Source organism: Erpetoichthys calabaricus, chromosome 3, assembly GCF_900747795.2.
Source record: "Erpetoichthys calabaricus chromosome 3, fErpCal1.3, whole genome shotgun sequence".
Classification (NCBI taxonomy): Eukaryota; Metazoa; Chordata; class Cladistia; order Polypteriformes; family Polypteridae; genus Erpetoichthys; species Erpetoichthys calabaricus.
Window position 1 is genome coordinate 255,365,430 of NC_041396.2, and position 20,315 is coordinate 255,385,744.

Here is a 20,315-nt window from a genome sequence, read left to right on the forward strand (position 1 = left end):
ATATTGCCTTTCATATTTTATCTATCTCTTATTTTCCTATACCCCTAAAAGAACAAACAAACATGCCTCCACCTACCCATTCAGGTTCAACGGTCGCATCCTCAGCCGGTCCCAACTTTGGACGCAATCGTATCAAATGAAGCTACCCCATTGGTCTAATTTCTTTCAATTCTAATCTGCTGGTTGTTCGGACCACCCCAGGTTGAGCGCCAAAATTTTGGAAGAAATCAACATATTAATTAAAGAATGAAACCTGTTCACTGCATCTTTAATTATCTTTTCAGCAAATGCCAAATAGGGGGCATTCATCACAGTAGTCTGTTACAGAATGGTCAAAAAAGTGAGGGCAGAGGTCTGTTTTATAAACAACTGAATTTGAATAGCAGTGCTTACATACAGTATTATACTCTGGTTAAAAAGACATGAGGTGCTTTAGCATATAGCACAACCAGCCTAAAATAAAATTATCTTTGTTCTTCAGTATCTTTACATATACATATAGTGCAAAGTGCTCTTCCGGGAGCACTTAATGGACTAATTGAGTATGTATATAGCTCTTGGGATGAAACTGTCTGAGCTTTGAGTTCTGGACATGAAAGTCTCTATAGCGTTTGCCAGAAGTGAGAAGTTCAAATAGACTATGGAATGGGTGAGTGGAATTCATGCAGATGCTGGTTGCTTTCCTGAGACAATGTGTGCTTTAGATGTCCACTCGGGCTGCAAGCTGCACCCAGACAATCCTCTGTGTTCTCGACACAACTTGCTGTAGAGCTTTCTGATCAGCAGCTGTGAAGCTGAGATACCACACATAAGTGTTTCTCAATCCGTGTTCCACGGAACACTGAGTCGGAGTTCATTTGCTTGTCAGTGAACGATGGACTGTGCATTTGACATCTGAATTCAGTACTGTTCGTTTCACTGTTTACAGTGAGAATTAGTTCAACTTTCAATGAATTCATGAACATTGCATGCAAGTCTTTCATCAGATGAACAATTATTTGAATAAAGAATAATTGTTAATATTCTTTCATTAAAGATAATGGATAAATTCATCACAAAAAAGTCTTGTCTTAACAAAACTCCTCCTTCATTCATTGACAGTGCTATTGCTAGTACTCGTGGAGTTGAAGAGGATTTTACTGAAAAAAGATTAAATCAACATCACGAAATGTTAATCGCTTGCATGATGCAGAGTTAAATTTAAATTTTGGATTTACCTGGACCGGAAGTGAAGGTTGTCCAATTCCACTGTGCATTGTATGCGGAGAAAAACTCTCAAATAGTGCAATGGTGCCCACTAAATTAAAACATTTTTCTACAAAGCATCAACATCTTCAAAAAAATAAAGATTACTTCAAGTGGCTTTTGGAGACTCAGGGTAAACAAAAGAAACAATTTGAAAAACTTGTGAAAATAAGTGATAAAGCTCAACTTGCATCATATAAAATTGCTGAGTTAATAGCATTGAAATTAAAACCACACACAATACCAGAATCTCTTATTTTACCTGCCTGCTGTGAAATAGTAACAATTCTGTTTGGAGAACAAGCAAAGAGTGAAATTTTAAAGACTCCAGTATCTGATGATACAATTCGAAGAAGAATAAATGTGTACTGTAACATTGAAGGGAAAGTCGCCACTGAACTTCTTAATAAGCCTTTTACATTACAAGTGGATGAATCAATAGATGTAAGTGTCAAGGCTCATTTACTGGGTTTTGTACGTTTTATTTACAAAAGAAAATTAATAAATTGTTTTTTATACTGCAAAGAACTTTCAGGGTGTACAACTGGTCAGGACATATATGATTCAATAAAGTCACATTTAAATAATTTAAAGTGATCATGGAATCAATTTGTTGGTATTTGTACAGATGGAGCTGCATCGATGAGTGAGCCAATTAAACGATTTGTGAGTTTGGTAATGACCAATTCAAATATAATATTTACTCACTGTTTTTTTGCATTGAGAAACACATGCCATGAAAACAATGCCTAAACGAAGTTTTAAATCAAGTAGTGAAAGATTAGACCACTAAATAGCAGAATTTTCAAAAACCTTTGTTCAGCTATGGAATATGTTTACTTCATACAGAAGTGAGGTGGTTGTCTCATGGAAAAGTTTTAAATCGCATGTTACATTTTCCATTTTGAATATAAAGCAAGTATTTTGCAAATACCTGAAAAATTTTTGGTGCAGTAATTTGGCATATTTGGCTGATCTTTTTGCTTACCTTATTACGGTATTCAAGGGAAACATGTAAACATTCTTGCATCTACTGATTAAATTTTGTGCAATAAAAAAGAAAATTTCACTGTGGAAGAGACACGTTGCGGAAAGGAACACTGAAATGTTCCCTTCAGTGCAAGATAAAAATGACAAAATGACATTTCCTTAATAACTGAACATTTAACACAACTAGAAGAAAACTTCGAAAATTATTTTCCATTATTAAATACTGAACAGTATGACTGGATAAGGAATCTGTTTATTCCTTCCAGCATCTCTGGTTTTACAATTAAGGAAGAAGAATAATTAATATCTCTCTTCAGATCGCGGATTGAAATTTAAATATTCAGAAAATACTCCTGAAGAATTTTGTATCTCTGTTCAAAACGAATACCCTGTCATAGCGAAAAAAAGCCCTAAACACATTACTATTTTCCACATCATGTCTTTGTGAGGTAGGATTTTCAGCAATGATCTATATTATGATGAAAAAGCGTGAGAGGCTTGGAAATTTGGAAGAAGAGATACAAGTCGCTTTATCTTTTATTCATCCAAATATTCCAGTAATTTGCAGAGAACGTCAAGGACATACTTCGCATTAAATAATTTTTGCTGTTATATTTTTATATTACTGTTATAACTTGTACTACAATTATATGTAATTTTAAAAAAATGTCATTTTTTTCTTCAGTTATTGGTATTTCATTACATTTTTTCTTGTAATGATAATAGTGATTTTAATAACATTAATAATGAATAAAAGGTTGTATGCGTTCAACTTACCTGTTCAAAATTGGCTGCAGTTTCAGTTGGACAGTGTGAAAATAAAAAAATAACTATAAAATATTATTTAAAGTTTAAATTAGTGCTGGGCAGTATGATCAAAATTCTATATCACGGTATTTTTCAAAATTATACCGGTTTTACGGTATTCAGCGGTAATTTTTTCCCATGCATGAGTGGATGTTAACCACATTTTCCACTGCAATTACTGCAGTAGACTGGCTAAGAATAACCTATTCCACTGTCATGAGAATTGTGCATTGTACAAAAAAAAACATTTTAATGTGCACACATGTATTAATACAGGTTTGCATGGCCCCATAAAGTGTTTTCAAGGGGTTGGCACTAATGAAGAGAAGGAATCACATTGCATGACAGTTGCGGTCAAAATATAGAACCTTTTTATTGAACAAATTTTGCAAACAACTTAAAGTAAAATTTTGACAACATACTTTCAACCATCCAAAGAGGCATTTAGACTTAGTAAAATATCCAGAGGTGCTTGTCAAAAGTTGTATTGAACTGAACATGTCTTAGAAAAGGAATAAATAGTAAATATTTTTTGTAAACCAACTACACTTTCTGTTAATGTTAACAATCTCTGTCCACTGACACGGTAAAGTGACTTTTTAAACAACTTAACCATCATTAACTGCATAATGTTTAAACTAATTAATAATAACAATAAAATAAGTAATAGTGCAACTTCCAGTAATAATACTATTACTTCAAGGCTTCAAGCCCAGGTGCATTACACAGTATTCAGTGCAACTTGGTGATGACATCTTTACCAACTGAACCATCATTAAGGCAAATTGCATTAATATGGACCTTGCTTCAAGCTAAGCTATATGCATAAATAATAAAACTGGCAAGAGGTGGGGATCCTATAGTGACAGGTTTCGCTGTTTAAGAAAATGTGTTGAAATGCAAAACATATGTCACATTTTTTAAATCTTATTATACTCCTCATAAGTAATATGAGTAAGAGAACCTTAATGATTATAATGGTATGTTGTAGTTTGCAGATGCTGAAATAATGCAAAAAGCCACAGAAGTGTGCACATGGCCTCTTATAATGGTAAACAAGGTGTAGTGGTTGTTACCTAACTCCTTACTGATTCTCTGAATGCTTATTCCTCTTGATTATGAGTCAGCAGTTCTTACCTCTGCACCACCCAAGCAGTCATGTCAGCATCATACCGTAACCCAATTTCTTTTTCTTTGGTTATATTCTTGAATAAAAGCACACTTGTTTTGTTATACTTATACCTTTTGTGAAAGTGTTTATTTGATATATGGACTTAAGTCTTCACACATTATACACTTCTTGTCAACATTTTGTTATTGGTACTATAGTATGAAAAAAGTTTTAGCTATGTATTCAACATTTCTTTATTGTTCGACTTGAGAATTTATTGTTCGACTTGAGCTGTGGCGGTCGTTTGATTTAATAGCAGGCTGCTTGTGCTGATCGACACATTTGCGAAACAAAAGATGCTAATAGAGAGGTGCAAAAGAATTTAAGATGGCCCGGGATTACAACTTTTTTCGTAGGCTTTGGGGATTCTAGTGTTATGTCACAATTTTGGGTAGCCTTGTTTTCTCCAAATTGTCAGATTCAGAAGCTTGGTTTTCTCGTCAATCCAATTGCATGTGAACACATCCATCAGGAATATAAAATAAATGTAATATGGTCAGCCATGAATTGCATTTTTGTGGTTGAATTGCATTTGGAGTGATGCAACATCCTGTTAATGTGTTTGCATTTTCTCTTTATTTGTACTGAAAATAAGCTTACCTTTAATTCCTTTTTCTTTTTGTAAACCAAGCAAAAAATCAACACCAACCTTGTGTATCTCTCAGAAATCAATGCAAATTTATTTGAATACACTGAAGAAGGCATAATGTCACTCACTGTTTTCAGTTAAAATAACACAGAACAAAACATTATTACCTATGTTATGGAAATGGGAGTGGCTGATATTAGGTCATCTGATTTATATATCTAGGGTTAGAACTTTGGATGAATTATGTAACACTGGTTTATTTTTTAAATTTACATTGATTTCCTTGAGTTTTTTTATCTGGTTTTGTTGCATTGAGGCTAGAATCATGGTGCATTAAACAAAACTAGCAGCATTTTTTAAACATATTTGGATTAAGTTATATTTGTATTTGGGTAAAGACTGCATTGTAGCTTAATCAGTTTTTGTTGAGTGTTTATCTTGTAAGTAAAATTAAAGCCATTCAGTGTGTATGTAAATCTTGGTCAAGTGTACATTAACTGACAAATGAAGCTTTGCTTACGCTTTCTGTGAAGATACTGAGGTCTTCTTCTCTTCTGACTGATATGTAAAGCATTGAACTGTTGCTTCTTTTAGTTTTAAAAAACAGATGATAAAGCTTTACTTCTGAACTCATTAATACTGAAAATATTCAGTAATGAGTGAATGTGTATGAATACAGTACCATTTCTAAAGTGCAAGTGACTAGAAATGCTCCTCTCAGGTGCATTTTTGGGCCATCTGGCCAAATCTTTCCTTTGCATTCCTGCCGTCTCCACTCCATCAGAGAGGTTGTTTTCTGTAGCAGGAAACATTGCATACTGACATGAGCAAGTCTAATTCCTGAACATGTTGAGATGATCTCTTTCCATAATGGGAATTGGTTTAAGTTAAATGAGAACTTATATTCTAACTGACTTATTTTTCATGTCAGTTATTTCTTCCCAGTCTTGGTATATATTAATTTGCCATGTAAAACTGTGTTCCTAAGTGAAATATTTTTTATAAATTTTAGAAATGCCTTCCCTGTTGAGGCAGCAACAATATGGATAATGGAAACACTGGTCCCTAGCTGAATCAAGCATTAAAACTTAACCCTATATGACTACTTTGAAAAAGCAGTTGTTTTGAATTAAGAAAACATGCTGTTTGTGTTTATAATGAATCTTTGTTATAATGAAAGGAAAATAGAAATAATTATTTTGTTACATATTCTTGGTTCTGTTTTTCTTGAGGTAAGAATACAATTCCAGTTTACTCGTCTACTCATAGTTGCCATTGTGACATGTTATGACATGCTGCCCCTTTTTTGATCTGAAAACACATTATCTCTACAGAGCAAGAATCTCACCAAGTGGCAGCATAGTGAAATGAGTACATGAGTTTAACTGTACTTTGTACAATAAATCTGAGCTGAAATGATTGCACCATTTTTTCTTTTAATAATAGCTTAGATTTTTGAAAGATCCAAGCCATCCTTTCTGATGACCTGGGGATAAGGAGCTTGTGAATAAGTAGCTAACTTCAGCCTCATAGATGAGTCACTCTTGCTGAGGATATGATAGTAAAAGAATTTAAGACAATATGTTTAAATCAATAAACTCGCTGACTACGGCACTATGAGGCAAGAATTATAGCTGTGTGCTGTTACAATGTCTATGTTAAAACATAAGTGCTGAACATACTAAACTTCAGCCTGATTAAAATTAGAAGAATTTATGTTGCTAAATTGACCCTAGCCTCTGTGTGTGTTGTCATGCATGGGCATTGGAGGACTCATGTAAGGGCCGGGGAAAGGTACACAATAACCCGGTGAGATAATGGGGAGTTGCGGGGGGATAATGGCTACCACTGACCTTGTCCTGCAGTTGTTCTTCCCTCACAGCTCCAAGGCCCAACCGACCGGTATGGGCACTTAACCCTCCCCTTTCCGGAGGTTGCACTATAAAAGAAGTGCCGGCAAAGAGAAAGGAGCATGTGACTCTGGAAAAGATTTCTTAGGAGAAAGAAATCCCTGATTGGGATAGCGCATTGGTGCTGTTTTTGTTACTTTTGTTTATTTTGCTTGTTTCGTTTCGCGATGATTAAAAGGGATGACCCAGTTGGCGTCCCCATATTTCGACTGTTTCCAGTCTGTCCTTCCACTGCCCGACCACAGTGTATATACAGTACACCCCAAAAATTTGCGGGGGTTATGTTCCTAGAGCACCCGCGAATTGTGAAAAACCGTGAATTTTGGATGTGGTTAAAAAAATGCCTATTTTTATAGTTCAAACCCTAAATATGCCCCCAAAACACTTTAATTTCAAACTCAGCTTAATACATTACCTAAAAAAAAGAATGTAAAGGTAAACCTGTATACTGTACAGTACTGTACTGCTATGTCTCCCGCAGTGCTAGAATGTAAAATACCGACGTTACCAATATATGTACTGTAATTCATGCAAGCACGTTTTCATTGCCAGAAGCCTTAGAAGGTGCAGGGCGTTTCGGTGGCATCTTGGGGCTTTAACCCTTAAACCATCACATACACATATAAGTAAACGTCACAATTCACAAAGAGAAAGTTAAATTTTAATGGAACACATTTTTTTTTTTCTTCATGCAAAGAGCATCACAATTACTGCATCACTGATCATTTTACACACTGCTAATGAACTGTAAAAACTTTTTTAAAAACTACTGGAACAATATGTACAAGATGCAACTGACACCATGGATGAAATTCAGTAAATCACAGAGCCAACTGCGCTTGAACTGGCTGCATGCAAGCACACAGAGGTAAACACTGATGCAGGCAGACTACTCTAGTGCAGTGGCTCAGTCCCAGAGACAGTGAGGCTGCAGGGTGTCACGCTTGGGTCACAGAATTGCACAGAAACACAGGAGATTGTAGAGCCAGGAACTTTATTCAAACACTTCAAACAAACATGTCTCTTTCAGAAGTAAAATGAGTTCAGTATGCAGTTAGTTATCGATTAAAGAATAGACAAACATCACGGAGAGCACAACGGGAGCGGAACCCCCAACAAGAGCAGAGGATGTCTGGGGGGGGTGGGGGGAGAGAAACAAAGCAATCAGCCAAAAAGGACAAGTGCTGTTCAGGCTTAGCGAGAAGCATATCACACGACAGAGCAGCTGCAAGTAAGGGAGCAATGTGAATGTAATCTATCATCTTTTTTTAAGAGAAGGTTTTTTTGAGGTGTGTCCTTGTCTTCTAGCCTTGGCGCGACCCACACGCACTCACAGAACAAAGCAAGTGGCGTACATTCGTTGAGCAGCCAGCTCATGACGACTGCCGGCGCCTGCAGCACTGCAGCCTCACTATCTTTGGGATTGACCGTTGTACTAGACTAGCCTGCAAGCATCAGTGTTTACCTCTGTGTTCTTGCGTGCAGCCAGTTCAAGCGCAGTTGGCTCGGTGATTTACTGAATTTCATCAATGGCATCAGTTGCACCTTGTACATATTGTTCCAGTTGTTTTCTAAATAGTTTTTACAGTTCATTAGCAGTGTATAAAATGATCAGTGTTGCAGTAATTGTGATGCTCTTTGCATGAAAAAAATGTGTTCCATTAAAATTCCACTTTGTGAATTATGACATTTACTTAAAAAGTACAGCAAAAAGTATTTGGCGTCCAGGGGTGCATTAACTCCCAAGTATGTGGCGGTTTAAGGGTTAAAACCCCAAGATGCCGCCAAAACGCCCTGCACCTTCTAAGGCCTCTGGCAATGAAAACACGCTAGCATGATTACAGAACATATAGCGGTAATATCGGTATTTTACATTCTAGCACTGTACTGACATATCAGTACAATGCTATACAGTAATCCCTCCTCCATCGCGGGGGTTGCGTTCCAGAGCCACCCGCGAAATAAGAAAATCCGCGAAGTAGAAACCATATGTTTATATGGTTATTTTTATATTGTCATGCTTGGGTCACAGATTTGTGCAGAAACATAGGAGGTTGTAGTGAGACAGGAACGTTATTCAAACACTGCAAACAAACATTTGTCTCTTTTTCAAAAGTTTGAACTGTGCTCCATGACAAGACAGAGATGACAGTTCTGTCTCACAATTAAAAGAATGCAAACATATCTTCCTCTTCAAAGGAGCAAACAAATCAATAGGGCTGTTTGGCTTTTTAAGTATGCGAAGCACTGCGGCACAAAGCTGTTGAAGGTGGCAGCTCACACCCCCTCCGTCAGGAGCAGACAGAGAGAGAGAGAGAGACCGATAAAAAAATCAATACGTGCCCTTCGTGCTTTTAAGTATGCGAAGCACCGGGCAGCATGTCGCTTCACGAAGCAGCTGCACAGAAGGTAGCCAACGTGAAGATAATCTTTCAGCATTTTTAGACGAGCGTCCGTATCGTCTAGGTGTGTGTGAACAGCCCCCCTGCTCAATCCCCCTACGTCAGGATCAGAAAAAGTCAGCGCAAGAGAGAGAGAGAGAGAGAAAAGTAAGCTGGGTAGCTTCTCAGCCATCTGCCAATAGCGTCCCTTGTATGAAATCAACTGGGCAAACCAACTGAGGAAGCATGTACCAGAAATTAAAAGACCCATTGTCCGCAGAAACCCGCAAAGCAGCGAAAAATCCGCGATATATATTTAAATATGCTTACATATAAAATCCGCGATGGAGTGAAGCCGCAAAAGGCGAAGCGCGATATAGCGAGGGATCACTGTACAGTATACAGGTTTACCTTTACATTCTTTTTTGTAGGTAATGTATTAAGCTGAGGATGAAATTGAAGTGTTTTGGGGGCATATTTTGGGTTTAAACTATAAATGGATTTTTTTAACCACATCCATAATTCACGGTTTTTCACAATTCGCTGGTACTCTAGGAACGTAACCCTCACGAATTTTGGGGGTGTACTGTATATACATTGTATATATTTATATTTATATATAAATAAAAATATATATTTGAGAGGACGTGTAGGAGGGGATATGGTTCTATGATTCACGTCCGTCCGACCTCCAGACGGTTTTTAGTGTTTCATAGTACCTATTGTTAAAACCCTAGTTAATATGTTCTAGTTTACAGTTTTGCAGTAATGTATTTTGGAGACCTGGAAGTGCCAAGTGTATTTGTTTTGTAAATGTTTAATGTAGAATCTTTAAAAAAAAAAAATACAGCTACAGTTAATTGTCAAAAAATCAATACATTAAAATTATTATAAGTATTCTTATTATAGCAGCCCTCTTTGCAACCACCAGATTTTGTAATCTGAATTTAGGCAAAGTTACATTGCACATGTTAACATCTTATTAATATGATTTTTATTTGACAGATTCATAAATAGGTGTATAATATTTGTGCGCTCATTTGTTGTTCTTCCCAGATATACTAATGGCAGATTGTAGGGCTGCAACAACTCAGAAATATTATTGATAGTAGTAATTGAATAGTTGTTGATGATTGGCCTTATGTGTTATGCACATCACTACATTGACCAAGAGTACTATTACAGTAATCCCTCCTCCATCGCGGGGGTTGCGTTCCAGAGCCACCCGCGAAATAAGAAAATCCGCGAAGTAGAAACCATATGTTTATATGGTTATTTTTATATTGTCATGCTTGGGTCACAGATTTGCGCAGAAACACAGGAGGTTGTAGAGAGACAGGAACGTTATTCAAACACTGCAAACAAACATTTGTCTCTTTTTCAAAAGTTTGAACTGTGCTCCATGACAAGACAGAGATGACAGTTCTGTCTCACAATTAAAAGAATGCAAACATATCTTCCTCTTCAAAGGAGTGCGCATCAGGAGCACAGGCTGTCAGAAACAGAGAGCAAAGCAAACAAATCAATAGGGCTGTTTGGCTTGAGTATGCGAAGCACCGTGGCACAAAGCTGTTGAAGGCGGCAGCTCATACCCCCTCCGTCAGGAGCAGGGAGAGAGAGAGAGAGAGAGAGAGAGAGAGAGACAGATAAAAGCAAAGAGTGAAAAATCAATACTGCCCTTTGAGCTTTTAAGTATATGAAGCTCCGTGCAGCATGTCGCTTCACTAAGCAGCTGCACACAGAAGGTAGCAACGTGAAGATAATCTTTCAGCATTTTTAGACGAGCGTCCGTATCGTCTAGGTGTGCGAAAAGCCCCCCTGCTCACACCCCTTACGTCAGGATCAGAGAAAGTCAGCGCAAGAGACACAGAGAAAAGTAAGTTGGGTAGCTTCTCAGCCATCTGCCAATAGCATCCCTTGTATGAAATCAACTGGGCAAACCAACTGAGGAAGCATGTACCAGAAATTAAAAGACCCATTGTCCTCAGAAATCCGCGAACCAGCAAAAAATCCGCGATATATATTTAAATATGCTTACATATAAAATCCGCGATAGAGTGAAGCCGCGAAAGGCGAAGCGCGATATAGCGAGGGATCACTGTAATCTCGTTTTGAGATACAGTGGAGGCGGATCATGTAGGGTGTAGAGTTAAATACGAAAAGTCTCAAAATTTGTGGAGTCGTTTCAATTTCAAATCTGGTAAGAAATCTGTGTTTTGCAAGATTTGTGACAATGTGCTCACTTGTATGACAACGCAACTGTTAGCACCTGTAATAAAATCACTTCGGCTTAATGGTCATTACTGTCTCATTCAAAGCTGGATAATTGAGCAGCATGCTTAGTTTCATTTTCTTCTGTTTTTCCTACCAGCTGAAAATTCTAATCTGACAATGCAGAATCAAATTCATCAACAATATGCAAATCTTCCTTTGCAGAGTATTTTTTTTCGTAATGGGGACTCCATTCGTAACGCAGCCTTTGCTGCCTTCTAGTGGATAAAATAAAACAGTACATTCTAGGCACCTTTTGTTGATACTTAAGGATGGTTTAAGCCTTCTACTTCCTTTGATGCTAAAATCAGCCTTAAAAGTATTAAGCTTGACTTTGCAGTTAGCAATGAGAAATGTTGCTTCATGCATTTTTGGACAAATGTAATTTAATGTTATACATGTACTGTTGTTAAGAAAGAAAACATTATGCGATGAATGAAGCAATGTAATTTTTGAATAAAATGCTTGTGCTTTTGCACAAATATTGCATTTATTAAAACCCATATTAATAGAAAATTTCAAGGTCCTAAACAACTGATCAATTAGCAAGGTACTTGTTAGTTGCAGCCTAAGCAGATGACTATGATTTTTGAAATTCACATTTATTTTCAGATGATTGTGTAGATTTTTATTTGTTTTATTATTATTTTTTCAGACTCAGTGGGAACCTCAGGGCAACGTCCTGTGTTTTGTCCAGTACATAAACAAGAAGCGTTGAAGCTTTTCTGTGAGACATGCGACAGACTAACTTGCCGGGACTGCCAGCTGCTGGAACATAAAGAGCACAGGTTACAAGCTACTAGCAAGCATTTTATTTGTTTTTAGAGAGCAACTTCTTTTGCTTCCTTGAAGTTAGAATGTGGAGGCTTTTAATTTATAGTAACAACTATGTGACTTATTTTTATGCATTACAATATGTTTTCTGAATTTAGCCAGATTTGTACTTTGTCTGTTTCTTTAGTGTGAAAGGTAATCAATCAAACATGTATTTTTGCAGTTTGCTAAACTCTACACTCTGGAAACTAAGCCAAGTTAAAGAGAGACTGTAGGCCAGCTATTTTAAGCCTAATTTCTGTCCACGCTGTTTTGATGCAAAAGTAACCAACTTAGCACACTTGCCATCAGACTGTTAGCACACGTTCTAGAGACGCATCATGTTATGACAATAGATTCCTCAAAAACCGTTGGATAAACGTTTGTTTTTATTTTACAGAGCCATTTTTAAGGTTGTGGTACAATCGATTCTAGTCGGAGCCATATTTTCCAAACCTGAAAAATGTGGAACAGAAATAATTCATCCCATAATTGTATGTCCTATAGAGTCCTTCCAAGAGTAGTATGTAATATTTTTGTGAAGTCGCATGTCAGAGCCATTTTCATTGAGCCATCATGCAATATCTTTTCCCTCGTAAACTGTCAATAAAAGGAACACTATTTTAATCATTTTGAAATTAGAAACATAGTATTTTTATACTTCATATTTTTGTGTTTTTATTTCGTTTTTGCAAGGGTCAAGTTACTAGATTTTGTGGTATACATGCTAATATATACAGTTCCCAAGTTACACTGTAAGTCTTTTATTGATTGTACCTGGATTAGTTGTAAATTTTGTTTGTTACGCCAGGTTTATATAGTGGATAGAAGTGATGATCCATGTGTGCAGTGTTTTGTTGGTTAATGCTTATCTGTTTTTTTAGGTACCAGTTTTTGGAAGAAGCCTTTCAGAACCAAAAAGGGATAATTGAGACGTTTATGGCAAAGCTTCAAGAGAAAAAAAACTATGTGAACTTTGCTGCTTCCCAGGTGCAAAGCAGGTACTTGGAGTTCTTTGAGAATTTAGAGTGGAGGTGTTGAACATGTGGAAGTGAATTCATGTGTGAGAAAGGGAGCAAAACATTAAACTTCATTCTCAATTTACTTCTGCTTTAGCACTTACAGCTGATTTAAATAGACATCTCCTAGAAAGTGGGTAGTGCAGTTTCACTCTTATTATGTTAGTCGACTGCATCTTTCCCGCAACATGAGAGAATCAGTGTAATGGCATTGGGTCATTTTCAAATTGCATGGCTCTTTAAAAGTTTAGAAATGTGAATTTTAATATATTTTTTTTTTTTTTTTTTGCTTTGTGTACTGATGAAGCTTTCTGGTTATTTTTCTGAGTTTAGGATAAAGGAAGTAAATGAAACTCACAAAAAAGTGGAGCATGAAATCAAAGTTGCAGTTTTCACTCTAATCAATGAGATTAACAAAAAGGGAAAATCTTTGCTGCAACAGCTAGAGGTATGTATGTATGTATGTATGTATATATGTATGGGCTGGGGCTTTGTAAATCCTCAGGAGAAGTATACCAGTATTTGTTGCATTCATAATATATATTTGCAATGAAGAAATTTTTTCTTTCTGTGTTGGGGGAATTAACTATTTGTCATTAGTAACATGCAAAGTATTCTGTGCTCAACCAGTTGTTTGTGTTTAAATGTGAAAATGCTTTGAAAATTTGTTGAATAGAGTTGGGCAATAGAATTCAGTTTACAATGATATCAAGGTTGTCGCTCTTATGAAATATCACCTTGTGTAGGCCAATCAAAATATTTTTATACTATACCAAAGCCTGCTTGAATGGTTTGTGTTAGGGTCATGATTAAAAGCAATATGAGTGACAATAAATAATACACAACGACGGAGTAAAGCCCTCCGCCTGTAATTGCAGCTCAACTTTGCTTGTAAGGTTATGTTGAAAATTGATGGGAGTTAAAAGTGAGTTTAGCAACTAGTTTGATTGAAAATCTTTTAATATTTATTATTATTTAGTAAAATGTAGTTATCCAATTGGCATAAATTGACAGAACAAAAAAGATCCCTGATACTTGTTTTTTAGTGTGTGGATCAGTCGGGGTCTGTATGGAGTGTGCATGATGTTCTTATAGATATTGAAATTAGGTCATTAAGTACTCTCAATTACCATAATATAAACTGCTCAAAAAATTAAAGGAAGACTTTGAAAACATGTCAGATCTCAATGGGGGAAAAATTCATGCTGGATATATACAGTATATATATATATATATATATATATAAAGTAAAATCCCTATGTGCGTCCAGGTGTCCGTGTGTGGGTGTCTTCTGGTGAAGTGCGCATGCGCGGGGCACGGTGCTATGCGCGATATTACTGTTGGAGAAAGTTAGAGGCGTTTTATGGAAATACAAACCAGTATTACTGCGAGAGGAAATTAAAGGTACACAATACAGTGACGCATATTACAGCCACATACAAGCCAGTATTACTGTCGGAGGAGATTAAAGGCATATTACCGACGTGCACGCCTGTATTACCGCCAGAGAAAATTAAAGGTATATTACGGACGTATGGACCTATATTACGGACGTACAAGCCAGCGGACGTACAAGACGGCATCCTTCAATAAGGGCGAGCACAAAAAGGCGTGCGTCAATTGGGCGCAGCGAATAAAGGCGCGCGTAAATAAAGATCTGCACCTGTTGCTCTTCACATATTCCAGAGCCATTTGAACTAAATTATCTACGCGCCCTTATTGAATAGAGCCGTACAAGACAGTATTACTGTCACAGAAAATTAAAGACACACAATACATGGCGGCAGCCCACGAAGAACGGTCAGCTCAGCAAGTAAACATCAACAAAAGAGGCTGAAAGAAAGAAAAATACGACCAACAAAAAGAATGATGTCAAAGTCCCTTGCCATTTAATATAGACTGTTCCTACTAATGTTTATGCACTACTGTTCTAGCGCCCGTTATTGTAACGGGCTAAATGACTAGTATAATACAGTATAATATGTAATATACTGATATGGACTGGGTAATGTGTTAGGAATGAAAGGATGGCACATCATGTAATGGAAATGAAAATTATCAACCTACAGAAGGCTGAATTCAAAGACACCCCAAAAATCAAAGTGAAAAAATGATGTAGCAGGCTAATCCATTTTGCCGAAATTTCATTGCAGCAACTCAAAATCATACTCCATACTTTGTATGGCCCCCAAATGCTTGTATGCATGCCTGGCAATGTTGGGGCATGCTCCTAATGAGACGACAGATGGTGTCTTGGGGGATCTCCTCCCAGATCTGGACCAGGGCATCACTGAGCTCCTGGACAGTCTGAGGTGCAACCTGCCAGCATCGGATAGACTGAAACATAATGTCCCAGAGGTGTGCTATTGGAATTAGGTGAGGCAAGAGTGGGGTCCAGTAAATCAATTCCTTCATCCTCCAGGAACTGCCTGCATACTCTCACCACATGTGGCCGGGCATTGTCGTGCACCAGGAGGAACCCAGTACCCACTGCATCAGCATAGGGTCTGACAGTGGGTCCAAGGATTTCATCCCGATACTTAATGGCAGTCAAGGTGCTGTTGTCTAGCTTGTAGAGGTCTGTGCGTCCCTCCATGGATATGCCTCCCGAGACCATCCCTGACCCACCACCAAACCGGTCATGCTGAACGATGTCACAGGCAGCATAATGTTCTCCATGTCTTCTCCAGACCCTTTAACGTCTGTCACATGTTCTCAGGGTGAACCTGCTCTCATCTGTGAAAATCACAGGGCGCCAGTGGTGGACCTGCCAATTCTGGTATTCCATGGCAAATGCCAGTCGAGCTCCACAGTGCGGGTCAGTGAACACAGGGCCAACTAGAGGAGATCAGGCCCTCAGGCCACCCTTATAAAGTCTATTTCTAATTGTTTGGTCAGAGACATTCACACCAGTGGCCTGCTGGAGGTTATTTTGTAGGGCTCTGGCAGTGCTCATCCTGTTCCTTTTTGCCCAAAGGAGCAGATACCTGTCCTGCTGATAGGTTAAGAACCTTCTATGGCCCTGCCCAGCTCTCCTAGAGTAACTACCTGTCTCCTGGAATGTCATCTATGAGCCTTAGACTGTACTGTGAGACACATCAAACCTTCTGGCAATGGCACGTATTGATGTGCCATCCTGGAGAAGTTGGACTATCTGTGCAATCTCTGTTGGGTCCAGGTATTGCCTCATGCTACCAGTAGTGACACTGACGGTAGCCAAATGCAAAACTAGTGAAAAAACAGTCCAAAAAGATGAGGAGGAAAAAATGTCAGTGGCCTCCACCTGTTAAACCATTCCTGTTTTAGGGATTATCTCATTGTTGCCCCACTAGTGCACCTGTTGTTAATTTCTTTAACACCAAAGCTGCCGAACACCAACACCAAATTGGTTGGATTAGCTCGTTAAGCCTTGAACTTCATAGACAGGTGTGTCCAATCATGAGAAAAGGTATTTAAGGTGGTCAATTGCAAGTTGTGCTTCCCTTTGACTCTCCTCTGAAGAGTGACAGCATGGGATACTCAAAGCAACTCTCAAAAGATCTAAAAACAAAGATTGTTCAGTATCATGGTTTAGGGGAAGGCTACAAAAAGCTATCTGAGTTTAAAGTGTCAGTTTCAACTGTAAGGAATGTAATCAGGAAATGGAAGGCCACAGGCACAGTTGCTGTTAAACCCAGGTCTGGCAGGCCAAGAAAAATACAGGAGCGGCATATGCGCAGGATTGTGAGTGGTTACAGACAACCCACAGATCACCTCCAAAGACCTGCAAGAACATCTTGCTGCAGGTGGTGTATCTGTACATCATTCTATAATTCAGTTCAATTTGCACAAAGAACATCTGTATGGCAGGATGATGAGAAAGAAGCCCTTTCTGCACTCACGCCACAAACAGTCGCTTGTTATATGCAAATGCTCATTTAGACAAGCCAGATTCATTTTGGAACAAAGTACTTTGGACTGATGAGACAAAAATTGAGTTATTTGGTCATAACAAAAAGCACTTTGCATGGCAGAAGAAGAACACCACATTCCAAGAAAAACACCTGCTACCTACTATGAAATTTGGTGGAGGTTCCATCATGCTGTGTGGCTAGTTCAGGGACTGGGGCCCTTGTTAAAGTCAAGGGTCGGATGAATTCAACCCAATATCAGCAAACTCTTCAGGATAATGTTCAAGCATCAGTCACAAAGTTGAAGATATGCAAGGGTTGGATATTCCAACAAGACGATGACCTAAAACACAGTTCGAAATCTACAAAGGCATTCATGCAGAGGGAGAAGTACAGTGTTCTGGAATGGCCATCACAGTCCTCTGACTTGCATATCATCGAAAATCTATGGGATGATTTGAAGCAGGCTGTCCATGCTCAGCAGCCATCAAATTTAACTGAACTGGATAGCTTTTATATGGAAGAATGGTCAAAAATACCTCCATCCAGAATCCAGACACTCATCAAAGGCTATAGGAGGCATCTAGAGGCTGTTATATTTGCAAAAGGAGGTTCAACTAAGTATTAATGTAATATCTCTGTTGGGGTGCCCAAATTTATGCACCTGTCTAATTTGTTATGATGCATATTGCATATTTTCTGTTACTCCAATAAACTTAATGTCACTGCTGAAATACTACTGTTTCCATAAGGCATGTCATATATTAAAAGGAAGTTGCTACATTGAAAGCTCAGCCAATGTTAAACAAAAATCCAAAGAGTTAAGAGGGGTTCCCAAACTTTTTCATATGACTATAAATGAAAACAGTTGAAAAGTGCATTTGTCACCTTCTGCCCTATGGGATTAAATTCTGTAATGCTTCTAGCACACATTTAGAAGTAAGGCACTAGTTAAACAGAGTCACAGAATTATTAAAATGTTAATTGCATGTATCGTATTGCGAATAATTTGAGATTTTTGCTATAGGATATTCAGTATATGATGTATTTGTAATATGACACTATATATATCTCAGAATCTGTATCTGTTTTTCTGTTATTGTTATTAACATAGTTAAAATAGTGATTTAAACAATATTTAAGAAAATAACCGAAGTAAGAATTTCCTGAAAAAAATTCACTTTCAAAGTTTGGAAATGGGTAGATAACATAGTGATCATAATAAAATACGAAGAATAAATGTAACTTAAGAAGATATTTTGTAATGTGCATTCTGTAAACATTAAGAACATCAGTATTAAAGTTCATTTTTTGTTACATACTAAGCATGTAAATTAGTTTCAAGAAGAAAAAGACAGTGTTCTCCTCATATTTGGGTAGGATTTAAAGGCCACAGTCATCACCCACTGCCCCTTCAGTAGTTAAGTGTAGATGTGCGCCCTGGTTCTTGTGTTGAGCTCACAATTGGTGATGTAGTCACCGTCCTTGCAAACGTATGTCACACAGGCACTTTTATTAACATACAGCTGTATATGTGCATGAGAAATGGCTCAAAAATAAACTGTTGGCATATATTAAATAATAATGCTCCTTGAATAAAATAAAATAATGTTCTTTTCCTACATAACAAAAGACTCTCAGCTGTGCAATTAAGAAAATGTAAACAGAAAAGACACAGGCTGACTTACTTTTTAAAACGTGGGTTTCCACTGAATTAGAGAATTGTTTCTTTACCAAAGTGCTTCCTCCTGTGTGTAATCCTGTGCAAATATCTACAACTTTGTGCATATAAAAAAATATGTAACAACTGACAAAACGGAACAAGTGACAACTTTCTTACACACACAAATTCTTACACAGAGAAATCCCCTATGGGGAGAAATCCCCTCATGTCCTGTAACACACAAGATAAAAACTTCTAAAATCGCTTTCATTTTTATGTAAAGAGGCAGATCACTCAAAGGCAAATTAATATCCATTTGTGTTTAGTAGGGATGTATATGATTTAACTAAGTGTGTAAACTGTGTTTTGTAATGTGTAACTTACAAATGCTTTTAGTTAAACCATTTTTGTAAAATCACCAGCAAATGAGTGAAAAAAATGTATATTTGTAGACCTTTTCAATCTCAAACACTTCTGAATTCAAAATGCATACCTGTCTCTTCTTAAGCAGAGTGGTGGCTCTGGTGATAAGGATTTGATGGCGGTTGCTGGTTCTAATCCTGTAATTGCCGGAACACTTCTTTAGGTCCTTGATGAAGATCCTTAAACGCAATTGCTTCCAACATGCAAGGAAAACTTGGGGGTTGGTGGCCAAATGGGCATTTCAGTCGCCATAAAAAAAACATTCACACAGCTCCACATAGAGTTGCGTGGTGCTAAGGCATCACCCATTTCACCTGATGTGTGACTGGTTAGGCCACACTCTTTACATAGTGCACACACACCTTCCTTTTCCTGTCTCTTCTCAGCTCAGAACGCATCTGTGCATGCATCATGGCTGCCCAGTGTTCATTTGACGCATCATCTGAGCACGTCCTCAGAAATTAATGCAAAGTGTGTGCGAGTTGCAGTCCCAGCAAAAAGTTGCTGGGCACAGTGTGATAAAAGTTGGAATGTGACATCAGAGTCTCTGTTTACTATCTACATGTTACAGAAAGCCGCTTTGAGGATCCTCCAGGATCGATGTGTGCGCTTCGATGTTTGATGAATGGTTCGATGTGGTGAAGCAAAATGCCGACATACAAATTAATTTGTGGTGCATTTTTATATAGCGTTGCATATTCTCCATCATAATGACACGATACATTTTAAAAGTCTTGCATACCATCTTTTGTGCCGTCTTTTTTGTCACAACAGCAACAGAATGTACAGCGCTGTATTTGAGCCACAGAGAGAAAAATTAAGGACATGGTGAAAAGGTGCATTTTGTGATTAAAGTGGAAAGGTGTCCACTTAACCTTGTAGTTTACTTTATCAGTAAAGTTGACTATCATAATCGTGATCTTAAAACCGACCCAGTTGTTAATGGTTACGTACTTCTGGGGTTTCCTTCTGACCTGACAGTAACGGCAGGCAGCAATAGATCACCACACAGAACACATTACATTTATGATATTCCAGGTCTGTGTACATTTAGAATTCTTAAATTTATACTTGATATCACTTTTATGATGAAATACATTAACGTAAGTATGTTATAAAGATATGTCATTAACTTCATTTAAA

General features: G+C 37.6%; 1 protein-coding gene across 2 annotated transcripts in view; it reads left to right on the forward strand.

Moving 5' to 3' along the window:
- Window positions 1–20,315, forward strand: part of trim33 (tripartite motif containing 33) — a 180,446-nt gene that overhangs the window by 69,148 nt on the left and 90,983 nt on the right. For both annotated transcript variants that reach the window (XM_051925147.1, XM_028798092.2), the window contains exons 4-6: window positions 12,020–12,152; window positions 13,062–13,178; window positions 13,530–13,644. In XM_051925147.1, the coding sequence (XP_051781107.1) occupies window positions 12,020–12,152; window positions 13,062–13,178; window positions 13,530–13,644 (365 nt within the window). The remainder of the gene's footprint in view (window positions 1–12,019; window positions 12,153–13,061; window positions 13,179–13,529; window positions 13,645–20,315) is intronic.